The following is a 16,710-nucleotide window of genomic DNA, read 5'->3' on the forward strand; positions in this document are numbered from 1 at the left end:
TCGTTCTACGTAACTTGTAAACAATTGACACCTAACTTCATAATGTATTGTCATGGCAAGAAAGCAAATTGCCAGAATATACAAAAACATATGAACGGTTTGTAGATACAGTAAGGTAAATATAATATTAATAATAAATAATACATACATCACCTGATATCTGCATTTCTAGCACGGAATAATAAACTCAATCTATATTTATTTTTCCGTGATTTATAAAGTAGTTTTTAATAAGTACCGATAATATCGATGACCGAGGCAACATTAATCAGTAGTGGCGCCCTCATTTTTACGCTTGCTTTGCTTTGCTGATATTAAAATTTAATCATAATCTCTACCCGAGACACCTAGCCTATGTTTGACTATCTTTTCCAAATTTCATCAAAATCGGCCCAGCAGTTAAAACGTGAAAGCGTGACAGGCAGATTTTAGCATTTGTAATATTAAGTAATATGTTGTGTAAAATATAACAAGATCCCAGGGCAGTAGGGTGAAGTGTGAGCGAATGTGTAGCAAACAGTATGAAAATAATACTATTTTGTTTCGCAGAGTGGCAGAGTGGTACTTACAATAGTGATTTTACCATGGAATTAGTAGGTACTACGCACAACGGAGTAACTAACTACTAATTCCATGGGTTTATAAACTATTGTAAGTATGAATATATTTATGTTTATTGTATAGATTATATTTCAATAATATTTGAAAATAGGTGTAACTATGCCAATTACTTTCACCGCTGACATTGCTACGAATTTTTTTTTGTCTGGGAAATGATAATGACTGATAAACTAGGTACCTAAATAAAAGGGGTGGCTAATTAATATTAAAATACAACAATACTTTACTGCACAAATTTAATAATTTAAATACCTAGGTATTATATTATTAGTATAAATTACATTTCCTATAAATAAATAACCTAAGTAGCTTCTTTCACCAACATGTAGTAGTAAAGTCGCAGCCATCAGATAAAATCAGCCATTTATTTGGAAGACATGATTTAACCAAATAGTTGCGACATCATTATATACTTCAATCACGGTTTATGAAACTTATGGAATTTGTAGATACTCCGTAGTACTACCAATTCCATAATGTAGCGTTCCTAATTTTATTTCTACTGAAGTGAACAAAGTCAAGAATAGCCGCGACATATTGTAGCAAAGATTTTGGCTTAACCAAAATCTTTGTATTGTAGTATTCTCATCAAATGATTGTCAGCGACTGTAACGCAGCATTTGTCAGCACTTCTTACGATGCCACCAAATTTAACTGTCGAGAAAGTTTAATGAGGGTGCTATCTGATGTTGGTCTTGCTCTGGCAACACTGGGTGTTAATCAACCAATCTTGACCATTCTATTTTATTTAGCACTATTTCTACATTTTATAGCAATGGCAATAAAATGTAGAAGTAGTTCGTTAAAAATCAGTTTTCTAATTTCTTCACTTTCTTGAGAAACTGTATCTTACCTTACCTAATGTAACATTCTATGAAACTATGTATTATCAATTTCATCTTTTTCGTTTTCTTCTTCATCGTCTTCAGCTTCTTCACTGTCACTGTTACCCATTTTATCAACAAAAGGCGGTGATTCTACTATGTTCTCCAAGTTTTCCTGATTGTTCAATGGCTTCATGGTGTTACACATGTAAATATTGACTGTGTAAATAACAAATCCAGCTCTGATAGGCAGTATGATAAATGCAGAAAAATCTTGAAAACCGACGCCTCTCTCGGATCGTCCACTAACGTCTGTATTATTTATAATAAGAATAACTTCTACTTTAGACACTAGAATAAGGGCTGAAAAAAACAACGTTGAACAAAATTGGGGAAGGTTCTGAGTAAGTATAGCGGCACGTTTAAACGTCTATCTAGTATCAAATGCCGGCTATACGTTACGTTATTACGAAACAATTCAGCGAACTTTGGCGTATTCGGCATACATTGTTGGTTTTTCATTGCGGTGAATAAAAGCTCTCACACTAATTACGTAATGTTCATTCATTCACTACGGCATATGTGAGATATGCCGATGTGAATGAATGAACTCGGACATGTCTGAGTTCGGCGATAGTGTGAGCCGGCATTAATTTGGTTTAAACCTTATGATTTCAATATAATAGAATAGGGACTTGTGTAAGTAGATGTAAACTTGTATAATATGTAATGGGCACCTACTTATATACTTACTGCCTTTCGTAATATAAAGTAATTAAAAATCCTATAGGTACTCACGGTTTTCGCTTTTGTAGTAAATGTCGAAAATACGATTCATTCTAACATTTGCCCATATTTTGCTTTCTGTAAATATTTTTGAATCTGAAAGAAGAAATATTGAGAAATTACGGCTTCGGGAAATTTCGGGAGTCCTTGCGCATCGTTTTATAAGTATTCTTAAAATCATCTCAGACAAAGCTAAAAAAAAATATGTACTTATGCCAATTTCTGAGTATGGTTTGAAAACATCACAGACCATTCGCGGTACCTATCTGAAAAATAGACTACGTACCTACCTAAGAATTACAATTGCTATTCAAAGTTTTGTGGATACAATAATGTACATACCAACACAATTTCCAAGAGTCAATCTGAGTTTATAAAACATGCTCCCTGTCTCCAACACAGATCTTGAAAATTTATACAATTCCGCGTCTCCTAATACAGCTAGTGCTGTGATTGCAACGACCAGGCAAACCACCTGCATCTGCATTATGTTGTGGGCCTTCTGATGTCAGCCACAAAATATAGGAAACAGAAATACTACGTGGTTCAGTTGAGACACAAGATTTTATAAATAATTTAACAACGATTATCATCAATAGATTGGGTGTAATTTTGATTTCAAAAGCACGTTTTTATCAACAATCCGGAACGTCTACGTCCAGCTTAGTATGGTTGAAATAACAATGACATATTTGATATCATAATAAAACGACCAAAAGGAAGCTGCCCTATTCAATGAACTGACGATGGTGCGCTTGACATTAGAGATCTCCCTTCAATGCCCCAGGGTAGAAACCACAGTCAGAACGACACCATGTTGTTGAATAATCACAGGCAGAGCATGGATCCGAATGACAAAAACTAGTACGCGACTTACTTATTCGCGTTCGGAGATGAAGAGTGAGGAATACGACGCATGGAGGAAGGTTTATGTACCCATTGCGGCGTACGTCTTTATAATTTGTAGTAATGAATGTACCAATAGGTAGGAATTTGTAAACATAAGGCAGGTGAATAGCTGTTCAAGTAATTTCTGGTAGTACCGTCTATTGTGTGACAATAGTTTCTCCTTCAATATTTGTACATTCATGGAACACATATGAAAGGGATTATTGATCAATGAGTACCTAAAATAACGCACGCCATTGTCCATACCTACGTCAGTGATTACTGACGTATGGAAAATGGCGTGCATTATTTACACCACAGATATAAGAACACTTCAATGTAATGTTCTTGTATATGTGGTACATATCTACATTAAATGTTCACTTATCCTTTAAACAAATTTTATATCTTTTTTTTATTTTATTTGAAAAGGGATTTATCCATAAATAAAGATTAAGCACTTTTGTAACAAAATTTATTGGTGACTTGGTACATGCAGATCAGTCTTAACAATAGCTTTTCTACACCGGCTTTCAAAGTGCTTTGTGTTCAGTAGGGCTCCATCAACTTTACTTTCAGGTTCTCTTTCTCTATTCCGACGAACGGTCGCTGGATCATCATGTCCATTGCTGACTTAAGCTTTGTCAGGCAACCTTCAGCGGCGACTAAATACAAAAGGATCGACAGTATCATATTATCATCATCAATCAATTTAAGAACCAGGTTCTTGTCGATGGAGTATTTTCCATTCGTTACCCATTTTTTTTTCTTTATGGGTACATGTTTACTTTATTCTCACTCGTCTTACGTTGACTGATTACTAGGGAAATTTAAGAATTTTTGAACCTCTACTTCAAGGGATATTTTAGTCAACTTGAACTTCTGTTTTTGTCAGTGCTAATACGGAATATGTTACGCTTTAAGCAACATTTATTGTAACACGATTTGACGTAGTTTTTAAATCCATGATGCCACCAGGCGTAAATAAATGGATTCAGCAAACTGTTCAAAAGAGCCAAAGCCCACAGTGGCTTTATCACGTATTGGCAATTTATTATACAATATTGTTTTGTGTAGTATATGTCACATATATATCCAAAGTAGACTATGCTTACCATGAAAGGGACCCATGTAATAATAAAACTGCCTGTAGTTAAAATCACAACAGTAACTGCTCTGCACTTTTTGTTTTCTTTACATTTGCTATGGATTTTTTTCACGTGTATAAAACTGGAAACTGATTTGTTCAAAGTCATAATACTCGATACATCTGAAAGCCTTGGTTCAATTGAATATTGATCATTGGACTCACCATTTTGTGGTTGATCGGGTGTACCAGGATTAGGTTCCGGATCTACTTCATTCTTATTGGAATCAACATGTATTATATGGCCCGATTCCAATGTTTGTACATCAAGTACAGTGAAACGAATTCCATTAACAGATTTTTCGTTTTGTGAATAAACGCTATTACCATCATTCTGAGTTGAATCGTTTGAACAGTTTTTGTCTTTAATAGACACATTCTGAGCAATTTTTTTCGCTTTTTGTATTTTATTATTGGCATTTACCGCTTTCACTAATATAATCATGTAGAGTGTTGTCACAAATGCAATGTTTATGAAACATATTATAGTCAAACATAGCATTACTTCGCTGGGGAAAATGTCGATGAAATAGCATCTTGAGACGTTGTTTATGTTCATCCATCCAGGTATAGTAAATAGTATACCTGAAAAAGATAAAATTAAATTTGTAAAATTCTTCCGATTGGTCAAAATTTGAAAGAGACATGAATATTGGTAGTTACTCCATTAAATTATTTTTCCAAATTCTAATGTTATGTATTTATATACCTGAAAAAAAGACAGGATTTCTTTCAATCGGAAAAAGAACGATTCTCTTCTGTTCACATAAATATTTTGAGTCAAGGCTCGGACAAATTTTACTTTGAAAATTCGTCTTTGAAAAAGGCCCTCACCAGTAATCCAAATGCAAGCCATGGAGATCCTGACCCTCTTGGTGCTGACCCAGGTCTTGTAGTAGAGGCCGTGCAGCAGGTACACGTAGCGGTCGGCGGCGATGAACGTGATGCTGAGGATGGAGACCACCGCTGGACACATGCGCATGCCTGGAAATTAAATGCGAAACTGCTTCTTATTCGTAAAAAGTTAAAGCTTACTTTTAACGCTAAAGTAGGTATGCTTTGTCTCGTTCTGTCAATGTCAAATTTGTCAATGTTTGAACTTTTGAATAAGAGCATATCTTATTACTATTATTATATTACTAAAAGAGCACCTTGTATGATCATGCACAGTGTGTGTATGCTGATGTAGTCGGAATTTTCCACGAGCCTGGCTCCTGTGGTTATGGACCTGTCGACCAGCGAGGAGAATAACATGGCCACGCCCAGGATGGTGTCAGCCAGGGAGATGTTGCCAAGCAGCATGTATGTGCTTTTGGGCTGCACAGCTGGAAAAAATATTTATTTATTTTATTTTCGGGGTCTTACAGCGATTTTTAGGATGAAGTAAACATATATTTTAATATATAAAACTAAATATGACTCCGCCTGTTGTTAATGTCAAACGATTGAAGAAAAACATGACATAAATGCTAAAGTTTGAGAGGATGTATGCGTGTATATTGGTTACTCTTTCACGCAAAATCTACTGGACGGATTGTTATGAAATTTGGTACACGGGAAGGACCTGGAACCTGGCGCCCCTGGACCTTTGGTATCTGGAATAACACATAGGGATTTTTTTATCCCGAAATTCCACTGGGAAGTAAGCCCCGGGGCGCAGCTAGTAGGTAATAAAATCACTTGAGCTATTATTTACTTATAGGTATCTCTGATTATTAATAATATCTACTTATTTATTCATGAAACGTAAAATTGGAGGCGTGGATGTGATAGTTGTTAAGCGAGTCCGTGACGTATTTTATTCGGAAGCTGGAGGGCTTGTTTTGTTTAATATTATTTCGTCGTTGTATTTATGACGTCCATATACTTATTTACATTGAACGTCTTTGAGGAAAATATTGAGATTTTTTTTATTCTTCTTCGCCGATTATATGCTCTCCCAATATTCTTGTATTTGGAGCAAGAAAAGCCCAGGCTCAAAAATATATTCTAACTAATATTATGTAGATGTATGTAAGTATGTTCGTTACTCTTTCACGTAAAATCTAAACGGGAGCGAAGCCTCGGGGCGCAGCTAGGTAATCACAAGTCTGTGAAAGTAAAGCTTAAAATTTTGAAGACTGCGCTGTTTTTACAAACAGCCGCCAGACTGACGTCGACCTTCCTTGAGAATGCCATTGCTCAATCTGCTAAGGCTCCTCATCCACAAGGATTTTATACTCATCTACGCTGCGCCTTCCCGTATCATGGTGTTGTCTATATCGTGTGAAGCAAATTTCCAGTTAGGTATAGATATGAACTCTTTATTGTGTCGTTAACAGAAGAATCATAAGTTAATTAGAACTAGATATTGAAACATTACGCCGCCGGGAAAAATTTGCACGTTTTACGCCGAGAAGTAAATTTTACTTATTAATTTTAGTTGTGTATAAATTGGAACGTTATATTCAATTATGTAACAACTAAATTAAATTAAAAATTAAAACTAGATTATAAATTACAAATCCTGTTAATTCAAATTAATTGTTTTATCTAAGTATTACGACGTAACTAGGTAATATGTTAAAAACAATTCTACTTGATACAAAAGACATCAACGCGTTAGTCTTATTGCTAATTAAAAAAATAATGAGAATAAACTGTGCGTAGACGTTTGTATTTTCATTAAAATAGTGTTTGAGAACGAAATCTGCAAGTGTGTGCGATTGCTAACACTGGTGTCATTTTGATCGCAGTGTGCAGGTTTCAAACAAGTGGTGGTCGATGAAAAGATTTGTATACAAACTCATGTGGCACGAGTAAGATTCGAGACCACCACCGTGTCTTACCTAAAAATTTATCTCACTTCTGAAACTTACTAAATGTACCTTACATTTAGTAAATTTCAGAAGTGTCAGTATCATACCTTTTTATGTCACTAGCAATCGGAAAAAACCAGCGCTGTCAAGTTTTAGTAATACATAGTAGGTTGATCTTATTTACATTTGATTGTCAATTATTCCAAAACGTTTTTGTACGACGAATAAAAAAGATATATCGAGGCAAAAAGTCACCAGTGATAGATCTATTACAGGCTATCTATTCTGCTAACGATGTCAATGGTGTGTCAGTGGTTTTTCATTAATAACCTTTACCGCGTTTATTTAAGAACTATAATTGAAAAATACCGCACTCAGTATAGTAATGGATCAAACATATTTCTTTTTATAGTCTGCATTGAGTCAATGTATTGATAATAATTAATATTCATTAGAAAACGGTGTTGATTTTTGATATTTTCTTATTTTATTTTTGGTAGATTATGACTAAACAAAGAGTACCTACATTGTGTATAGTAGAGTATGTTTATAGTTGTGCGTAGATATTTTTACATGCACTATAGTTTTAATATACATACATAAACAAATAAAGATCACATATCTTGAATGTTATATGTTTTGTTTTTTTTTTTTATTTTATATGATAAATCTAAATATACTTATTGCAATTAAAATAGAGTAAAATTTCACTTGTCCACATTGCTTGGAATGTCATTTTATGTATAAGATTAGCCAAGAAAACCTTGTCAAAAGTATTTGTTAAAAATAAAACTATGTTCTGATATTTTCTGCAAGTCATGTTTGTTATGGTTATTGTAACCGCAAATCTGTTAAACCGTAACCGTTATTATACTTCCTGAATGATGAATTTGATGTTTTATATCTATAAATTGTTTAAACATTACGAAATAATGTGAGAATGGTGTCGTATGAATAATTTATGTGGATAATACTAATTGATTTAGGTAAAGAATAGAAAAAAATGTAAGACTGTTTGTTAACACAACATATAATATTTTATTATTTAGCATATATTCTTTAATATTTAAAAAAAAATCACTATGTACTTAGTTAGAATTAGACTTAGAAAGAAAAAGATTACAAACAAAACAATATGCTGAAAGTAATTTTATTTATTATTATAAGTCTTAAACTTTAGTTAGGTACGACGTCCGTGACAACAAGACAACAATACGTTCAGAGTTGTAGGAGTAGGTACTTGGTGATATTGTAATATAAATAGATAACAGGAAAGTGGTCTACGAACCTGACGCCATTATTTTCCTATGAAATGATCCCATCATCTTGGCAAATTTACATAAGGTGCCCACCTGTGCGAAATGCTAATTTTCCGCGCTCTCAATAAACACGCTTGAAGTATTTTGGTCTACGCTAGATAGATTAATGTGATCAATTTTTTATTAGATCTTGGAGTAAATTATATTTATAGCTCTTACTGTATTAAGTATTTATACACAGGTTTTATTATTAGATATTATTATATTGCGTTGTTTATATGATTTATACAACAAGCTTTATCACTGCAGTGTTATCTAATTGCTGAAATACGAATTATGAAATATTCTACCTTACATAAATAAAACCCATATCCTATCTTAAATGAAAAAAAAATACGATTAAAAAAAATAATAACATTTTTTATTTATAAATTGCACAACATACCTTTTTTCAAAATCAATCCACTGGTCACAACAACACTCAAATTGCTCACAATAATCAACAGTCCAACAATTTGACTAAAATATTTGTAAAGTTCCACCATGTTTTCGTTTTCTTCTATAATCACGTCCACTGATACATGCTCGTCTAAATTGAGGACCGTCATTTTGTTATACTATGTGGTAACGTTTTCTTTCATAACAAACGCGTGGACCCGTGCCATGTAGATATGGTCCATCAAGTAACTACAGAGATGTCAGGCGGGCTTGCCGAACTATACGACCGGTTTGCTTTTTGTCAGACGAATTATAAATATTTGCGGCCTAGATCTGCTTGGAGCAACCGAGTGATATTATTTGTCTATTGTTGGATAATTAATGTAGTTATAACCGCCGGAATTACAGGTTTGCAGTGCAGACGCACATTAAATGTAAACTACTTAAATATAGAATAACATTATCTTTTTTTATGTTTAAGAATAATTTAGGTTGTTGTGATATCACATCTTGGCTTTGCAGATATATTTATAGTACATCCTTCGGATTGAGTTCTTGAAACCAGAATGCCTCCAAGCGTAAATTAAGGGATCGAATAAGCTGTTGCTGACTCCGAGCAAGTACAGAGGTCCTAAAGTCAGCATTTCCAGAGGAACACAATCATAGCCATGTACCATTATATCACACTTGACATAGATTATGATAGCCACGTAATACGGCGCCCAGGTGCCGACGAAACAAAAGGTTACAAGCAAAACCGTCTTCACAGCTTTCAACTTGCTTGGAGAATTTATCACCTTCGACTGAGCGTAGTATCGCGAGATGTTTGAGAAGTTCTGCTTCAATTTATTCTGACTTCTCCTCTCCTTTATATTCGTCTTACTCAGTTCGTGCATTTCTATCTGTTCTCCTTCAGTCACCGTTTCTGTTGAGACGGTTATCGTAACCGTGGTCCTAGATACCTTGTTACAGTCAACTTCAAACGCCCGGTTGACATAAGCAACATTACTTTCTTTAAATTCTCGTATCTTGTCAACCGTTTTCACAGCTCTGTGTAAAATGCAAATGTACAGTATGCATACTATGATTATGATAGATAGTACTACGATGGAGACGATGATGAGCAAGGATGGAGGAAAGACGGCGATGTACCAACATCGATAATCTGTGAACGATTCTCCAGTCCATCCCATGGCTGGCAATAATGCTATGAATATGCCTGAAAGTAAGAACAAAAATACATATTTAATAATAATTAAGTTCAACTTAACGTCTATTTCAATTTCGGTGAGTAGGCTTTCGTTTCACAAGTCGTTATAAACATTATCGACTATATGTGAAACCTTATTTATCTGCATGTAAATTGGAGTGTTCTTTTTTGCAGCAGCAAATACAAAATACGGACAAGAGATAGGAATTTAACATAATGTTAATAATACACAGCTTATTTACTTACTACATCTTTAATAATAACAAGTAGAACAAATATAATATTAGCACAAACAAAACCACTTGGGTAAGTACTCAATTAACTACATAAAACATAAATAAGTAGAACATTTATAAATTCACACAGATTGTCATGTTAAGGTTAATTTGTCTACAGAAAATACTTCGGCCGATGACATGCCATATCAACTTCTTTAAAAACATCGTTGGAAATACTTCTTACACTGAATTCTTATTGAGTTTTTAAAGCCCTTATGCCACCAAGCGTATATCATCGGATTTAATAAACTGTTTATAAATGCAAGTATTACCAACGGACCGTTTAACAATGAGTACAGATCTAGGCAGTTCGGTTGAGTAAGTTTTTCTTCGCACAACACGAACAAAATCACAACAACAAAGAACGGAGTCCATGTAAATATGAAACTACCTGAAGTAAGTGTCACTATTGTTATAGCTCTCAATTTGTTAGGCTCAGTTCTGTTGCGTTTATTATTCTTACGTTGTTTACCGACATTACTGATAGTAACGCTACTTCTAAAGGTATAATCTAAATTTTGATCAGAACCACTTGAAACTACAGATGTAATACTGAATTCTGATTTATTAAGATGGTCCCGTGATTGGTCAGCCATCGTTTTGTCTGTAAAGTGATATTGAAATCTGTTTGTATTAGCCGTGGTGAGATCATCAGTGCTCTTGGCTTTAGCGGTATTTTCTTGTTTTGTGTAAGAAATTCCGTGACCATAATTTACATTATAGGAAGCGCTTCTTTGCAGTTTATTGGCTTGGCTATTTGTCTTATATTTTACGGAGGCAGCATTGGCTATGACGTTGCTTCTGCCACGATATATTCTTAATCTAGGTTTTTCCAAACTATTTATGCCTTTAGATGGGATTTTTTCGGATGATTTTAGATGTGCGAAGTTTTTTAAAGCTCGTGTGAGGATAATTGTGTATAATACAGCTACAACTATGATAGGTATGACACTTAATAATGAGTTTAAAAGTATTAGTGTGCCAGGGAAGACAGCTATATAGATGCAACGTGCGGAGGTGGGCTCTTTATTCACCCATCCTGTGGACGGCATAAACCCGAGGATAATACCTGAAATAGAACAATTAATGCAAAGAACACAAAACACACAACACATATTGTTAATACAATGCTACTTATTCTAGCACTGCGTTATTCACAAAGGGATAATTATTACAATTGCTGATTACTACAATTTAATGGTATTTAATGAAAATATAACAAAAATATAGTAAAGTAACATAGGAAGAAACAAAAAGAAAAGGGCCTTAATTAGTAACGTTATAATAACTTAGATACGTGAATGTAAACTTACCGATCATCCAAATGCAGAGAATGCCGATCCTGACCCTCGTGGTGTTGAACCAGCGCTGGTAGTACAAGCCGTGCAGGATGTAGATGTAGCGGTCGATCGCGATCAGACCTACGCTGAAGATGGACACCATCGCTGGACACACCAGCATGGCTGGAATGTGAAAAGAGGAATACTTCTTATTCTCGCGTGTTCCCAAATGTATTCGAGGCTGTGACGCCGCGTGGCCTTAGGTCAGCATAAAAATTACCATTCGTAATCGTTTGCGATCGAAGATTTTACAATTCTTTTTGGTAAACAATTCTGATGAAGGACTTGTTCGTACTTATTTTCAAGATTATGGGCTAAGATTAGGTGCCCCAGCAGTGGGGGCTGGGGTCGTTTAAATGGCTGTTGATATTTCATATCACACTATTGTGTCTGGCCGCTATATTACTAGACAACAAGTTTATTTGTTAGACAAATTAAATAACCCCCCGACTTTGAAATATTCATTTCGCTACAACTTTTGAACGGCTGATCTTCATATCTAAGAACCACGGCATAAAAATTAGCTATCAAATAAAAAAAAAACCGCATCTAAATCGGTTCACCCGTTGATGAGCTACGGTGCCACGTTTACAGACAGATAGACAGACACACTTAGCGGTCAAACTTATAACACCCCTCTTTTTGCATCGGGGGTTAAAAATAATTAAAAAAAAACCCAGCAATTTTGTAAACAAATCACAGAGCCGCCGCTGCCGCCGGCGACGACCGAGATAACAGCGCAGATTGTCTAACAAGATTGCTAAATTCTGTGAACAAGGTTGAGCAATGAAGGTATAATCCACCTAAAAAAGTTTTTCCTTATAAATTGAATAATTGTATGTTTGAGAAGGAAAGTGGTCCATGAAAATATTTGTAGGAAAAACGCTGTTCTTGATGAGGTCGGCTAGAGAGGTGGTGTTTTTCAATAAAGTTTTTATTTCTCAAATCAGGGCTCCGTAAAGAACCACTCATGTATTAGTTGAATGGATAATACATTTTATTTCATTAATACCACGTAAATACGTCATTCCTAGAGTTTTAATCTGCTGTCATTTATCATACTTCAATTTTAACAAAGACAAGAACAATTCTTTTACCATCCCTACATATAGCATATGCATATAGAATAAAGGGACCTATCCCGTCCATCTGCCTTCTGTTTCATACAAATTATCATATCATGCATGTTTCCCATGAGGGTAAGCAAAGAGGAAGAAGTTAAATAAATAAAATAACAATAGATTGTATGGAAACTGGTCAACATTTACCAAGCTGGAATATGCACAGTGGATCCGAGCTCATGGAGTTGTCCACTGAAGCCCCGAAAATAACGGAGATGCCGATGATGGTGTCTGCCAGGGAGACATTACCCAGGAGCAGGTATGTACTTTTTGGCTGTTGACCTGCAGCAAAAAATATAACTTTAGCCAGTGATAAAAACTTTCCAGAATAATCATTGCTAAGATAGTTAAGAAGAGAAATGCTAGTGGTTTGTATTTCTTAGAATTTTTATTTAATTTAAAATTTAATGTGAAATACTGCCTGTGATGTTCTAATTTCTGAATAAATATTTTACTTTATATTTGTATTTCGAACAACAAAGCTAGATCTAAACCGGTGCACCAGTTTGGGACGTATGATGTCACCGATAGACAAACAGACACAGACACGTGAAACTGACAATGGATAATTGTTTTTGTGCATAGTTAATGAATAAAACAATATAATCAAACTCATGCTTTCAATCATCATATCTCTATACAATAACGTAGCGTGAATATTTTAAGTACTTTTTAATGAACAAAAATAAAGAAACAATCAAAATAAATGAGTAGAATGATATGTGGTGGACAGGAAGACCTGAGAGAAAGGTGTTTGCCTTCAATAGCGGATTTTCCGTCCGCGAGGGAATTCACCCAGCTTTATTTATAACATTACTGTTTTATTCTGGTGCTACTGACCCATTCTGCATTTGTAGCGTTTAAAATTCTAAGTTTTTTTTCACAAAAATGAAATTTTTACATAAGCTTTTAATATTCTTTCACATTCCATTTCCATTCGTTATGTGATAACAAAATCATGCCCATACAGTAAACTCTTGAGGAGTTCTCTCGTCCGAAGCCGTTCCTGAGTCATTGTCCTACCTTTATTGAATGAGCCTGAGTCATTGTTTATGTTGAAATTTAATCGCGATCAATGCTGTCGAGACAAGAAACTCAACTTAAATCCACACCATTAGGTCAATGCATTATCATTCCAAACTAAAAGCGTGTACAAAATTTCAGCTCAATCGGTTGAAGATATCTGAACATAAACATACATACATATTTACTTACATTGCAAGCTATCTATAATATAATAATAATCTCTATATTACGGGAAATGAACAGGGTTGGCCTCTCAAAAATCAGAAAAGTTTCAAAATATGCAACTTCTTCTTTTCTTTACTACTGAGTAAAGTCTATTTGAACTTTTTTATGCAAGTCATGCTTACGTGTTTTCAGCTCAATTGAGATACGAACTTGTGTTTGCACGAGTTTATACTATTACTATATACTACTAAGTGACGATCTAGAAATAACATAAATAAAAAAGTCTCTGGCGTATTGACTTAGTTTTTTCTAAATACGTGTTTTCTGTTACGTACAATCTTCCAATAGCACTACCAAATAATTTAGGTATTTCCTATTGCTGATCTAAATTAGCCTTATATAAAAAGTGTTCATAGTCTACCAAATAATTCCATGATATTATGTTAATTAAATATTTGCTGTTATCAACAGCTTTTTATATATAGTTTTTGTTTGCATAATCTTGTTCTGGTCAATAGAGTACCTATCTTCAACTTGGGTATATGTATATATAAAAAAAATGGTTGGACAATTTCTATAATTTGAACTCCAGAACATTTGGGATTCGTTTTATAGCTAATTTGCACGTTATTCTTTTTTTTATTGAATGTGCCTGAGTTATTGTTTATATTCAAATGTAATCGCGATCAATGCTGTCGGAATCTATAGTACTTTACTAGCAGTTGGTTTTAGTCAGGGACAAGTGGAAGTAAAAAATAACACCTATCCCCAGCTGTAGGGCAGCTTAATATAATAAGAAAAGTTGGACTTAAGTATATAAAAATATTTATCTTCTTATTGTACCTAAATATTGGCGTATGAGATTTATTACTATAGGTACCTATTAGCGTCAGTTTATCAGTCAATAAATATCAATTAATAAATCAAATTAAATAATTTAGAGTGAATTTTATTAAATTTGAAGTAATGGTTTTGCTAAATGCGAGCGAAGGTCCGTGTTTAGTGAGCAGAGAACCACATAAAAACCGGACATGGCTGGCCTTGGCGCGTTTTTTAACATCAAAGAGCATACGTAAAATGTAGATTGGTACATACCTTTTTTTAAAATAAGTCCACTGGATACCACCACGATTAAATTGCTTAAAACTATAAGTGAGCCTAGAACGTATGCGACAAATTTATAAGTCATCAATTGTTCCTTTTCCTTTGTTTTATAAGCTTCGAACAAGTCAAATAAATGTATTTGAGACACTTCACTTTCATTTGTAATATTTAGTTTTGCCATACTTAAATTGAAATATTCCATCACTTCGCTTACTGTGACGTTTGATTTGAAAATTGATGTGCTGCCCGTGCTGTTATCCATTTCGATAAAGTTAGTGCAAACGTTAAAGAAAATTTAATAAATATTTAGAAGCACATGTTAATACTGATGGTTTTTAAAGAATGAGATGGCGGCCCGCTATTTCGGCATCGTAAGGATAATGATAACAACTATAGCGGGTATTGTTCATTTTAATGAGGAGATTTACATTTTTGTGGTTCCTCAGTCCGAAAAACTAAACTTTCCAATATCACTTCGAAAACACGTCTTGTTTTTTTTCACATTTCGAATAAAACTTGATTGTTGATTACACAATTGTTATTATTGTTTTATTATATTGTCAATTTACACAAGCACACACAATATTTTGGTATCCGTAGTTGAATGATTAATGATTCTATGTACATCCTCATACAGTCATTTGATAGCGAGGCGACATCGGAACTTGATAATTGCTTCACCAAATATTATGAAGTAGGTAGAAATTCTTCGTCCGGCCGACTCCAAGGTAACTGAGTAATTGATGAAGATTTATGCTTTAATAACACAAAAAACAGTATGAATGGGAATTACATAATAATATTTTTTTCATAGTATCAAATAGTACCTACGTCAAATAGGTAGTATGGGATTGTACTCACTTAGGTACCTACATTTTTTGTTTTTACAACATTTATAAATTAATTATTTATCTATCCATAAACTCTATTTATATTCTATATCATTTGAACGTGTTCCTGGTTTTATTCCCAGCTGTAACGCCTAAATGCCCAAGCTTTAAAATTTTGTATCTTCGGCTTGATTTTTCGACCGACCACCTGTCTGATGACAATCCTCTTTGAGAATGCTGTTGTTGTCTTTGTTGTGTTTATATTCCACGGAAGGATATGGTATGGATCTAGAATAGAGCGGGATCGATGAACCATATGACGCACACTTATTGATAAACATTAAAAATGAGTCCACCTATTTTATGAAAGATTTCAGATTCTTCTATACAAGTATGCGTTTAAAATTAAACTTCCGCATGGAACTTCGCTGAACTTCATTTAAATGTCAGCCGCAAATAACTAAAAAACCGGTTAGTGTACCTACATAAATCTATACATAATCTACCTATAATTAATAAAACTTTAAGTGGGCTATGAGATTTTAAAGAAAAATATTTATATAGGTCTTTATGGGACTCATAGAAGCCAAAATTTTTTTTAGTATCTTTGTCTATGTCTTAGGTATATATGTAAGTATAGTATGTTTGTTCGCTCATTACGCACAAACTACCTGGATGGAATTAGATGCGGTTTCCACATTTGTATAGCGAAAATCTGGTACAGGTTTCATTGCAATACGTTGCTTAGTATCCGAGAGGACAACAATAAATTGTAAGCCGACGCACGAAATATACACGAGCGAAGACGAGGGCAAAAGCTAGTTATGTTTAAATCTTAGAAATCGGTGTAATTTCGAAAATTACCTCCTATACAC

General features: G+C 34.2%; 1 protein-coding gene and 1 long non-coding RNA gene across 4 annotated transcripts; both read right to left on the reverse strand.

The window, feature by feature from the left end:
* Window positions 1-1,520: 1,520 nt before the first annotated feature.
* On the reverse strand, window positions 1,521-3,259 carry LOC128677275 (uncharacterized). 2 transcript variants are annotated; one of them, XR_010370138.1, is made up of 3 exons: window positions 3,109-3,259; window positions 2,244-2,327; window positions 1,521-1,635 (listed from the first exon to the last, which is right to left on the reverse strand). It is a non-coding gene; the product is annotated as an uncharacterized LOC128677275 (long non-coding RNA). The 2 variants fall into 2 exon arrangements; XR_010370139.1 differs by lacking the exon at window positions 3,109-3,259 and adding an exon at window positions 2,574-2,607.
* Window positions 3,260-3,577: 318 nt separating this feature from the next.
* Window positions 3,578-15,763, reverse strand: LOC128677271 (glucose-dependent insulinotropic receptor-like). 2 transcript variants are annotated; one of them, XM_053757988.1, is made up of 6 exons: window positions 14,997-15,743; window positions 12,858-12,992; window positions 11,563-11,712; window positions 5,418-5,591; window positions 5,101-5,250; window positions 3,578-4,851 (listed from the first exon to the last, which is right to left on the reverse strand). In XM_053757988.1, exons 1-6 carry the CDS (start codon window positions 15,265-15,267, stop codon window positions 3,989-3,991), a joined length of 1,743 nt encoding a protein of 580 aa, XP_053613963.1. In that variant the 5' UTR covers window positions 15,268-15,743; the 3' UTR covers window positions 3,578-3,988. The 2 variants fall into 2 exon arrangements, with proteins under 2 accessions (XP_053613963.1, XP_053613964.1); XM_053757989.2 differs by lacking the exons at window positions 3,578-4,851; window positions 5,101-5,250; window positions 5,418-5,591 and adding an exon at window positions 9,995-11,318 and having other exon boundaries at window positions 14,997-15,763.
* Between the last annotated feature and the right edge of the window lie 947 nt (window positions 15,764-16,710).

Source organism: Plodia interpunctella, chromosome 17 (assembly GCF_027563975.2).
Source record: "Plodia interpunctella isolate USDA-ARS_2022_Savannah chromosome 17, ilPloInte3.2, whole genome shotgun sequence".
NCBI lineage: Eukaryota > Metazoa > Arthropoda > Insecta > Lepidoptera > Pyralidae > Plodia > Plodia interpunctella.

Coding starts and splice junctions, on each gene's coding strand:
- LOC128677271 (XM_053757988.1), bottom strand. CDS start 15,267: ATGGATAACAGCACGGGCAGCACATCAATTTTCAAATCAAACGTCACA. Junction 12,993..14,996: donor TGGACTTATTTTAAAAAAAG/GTATGTACCAAT, acceptor TTTTTGCTGCAG/GTCAACAGCCAAAAAGTACA. Junction 5,251..5,417: donor ACTGTGCATGATCATACAAG/GTGCTCTTTTAG, acceptor TTTAATTTCCAG/GCATGCGCATGTGTCCAGCG.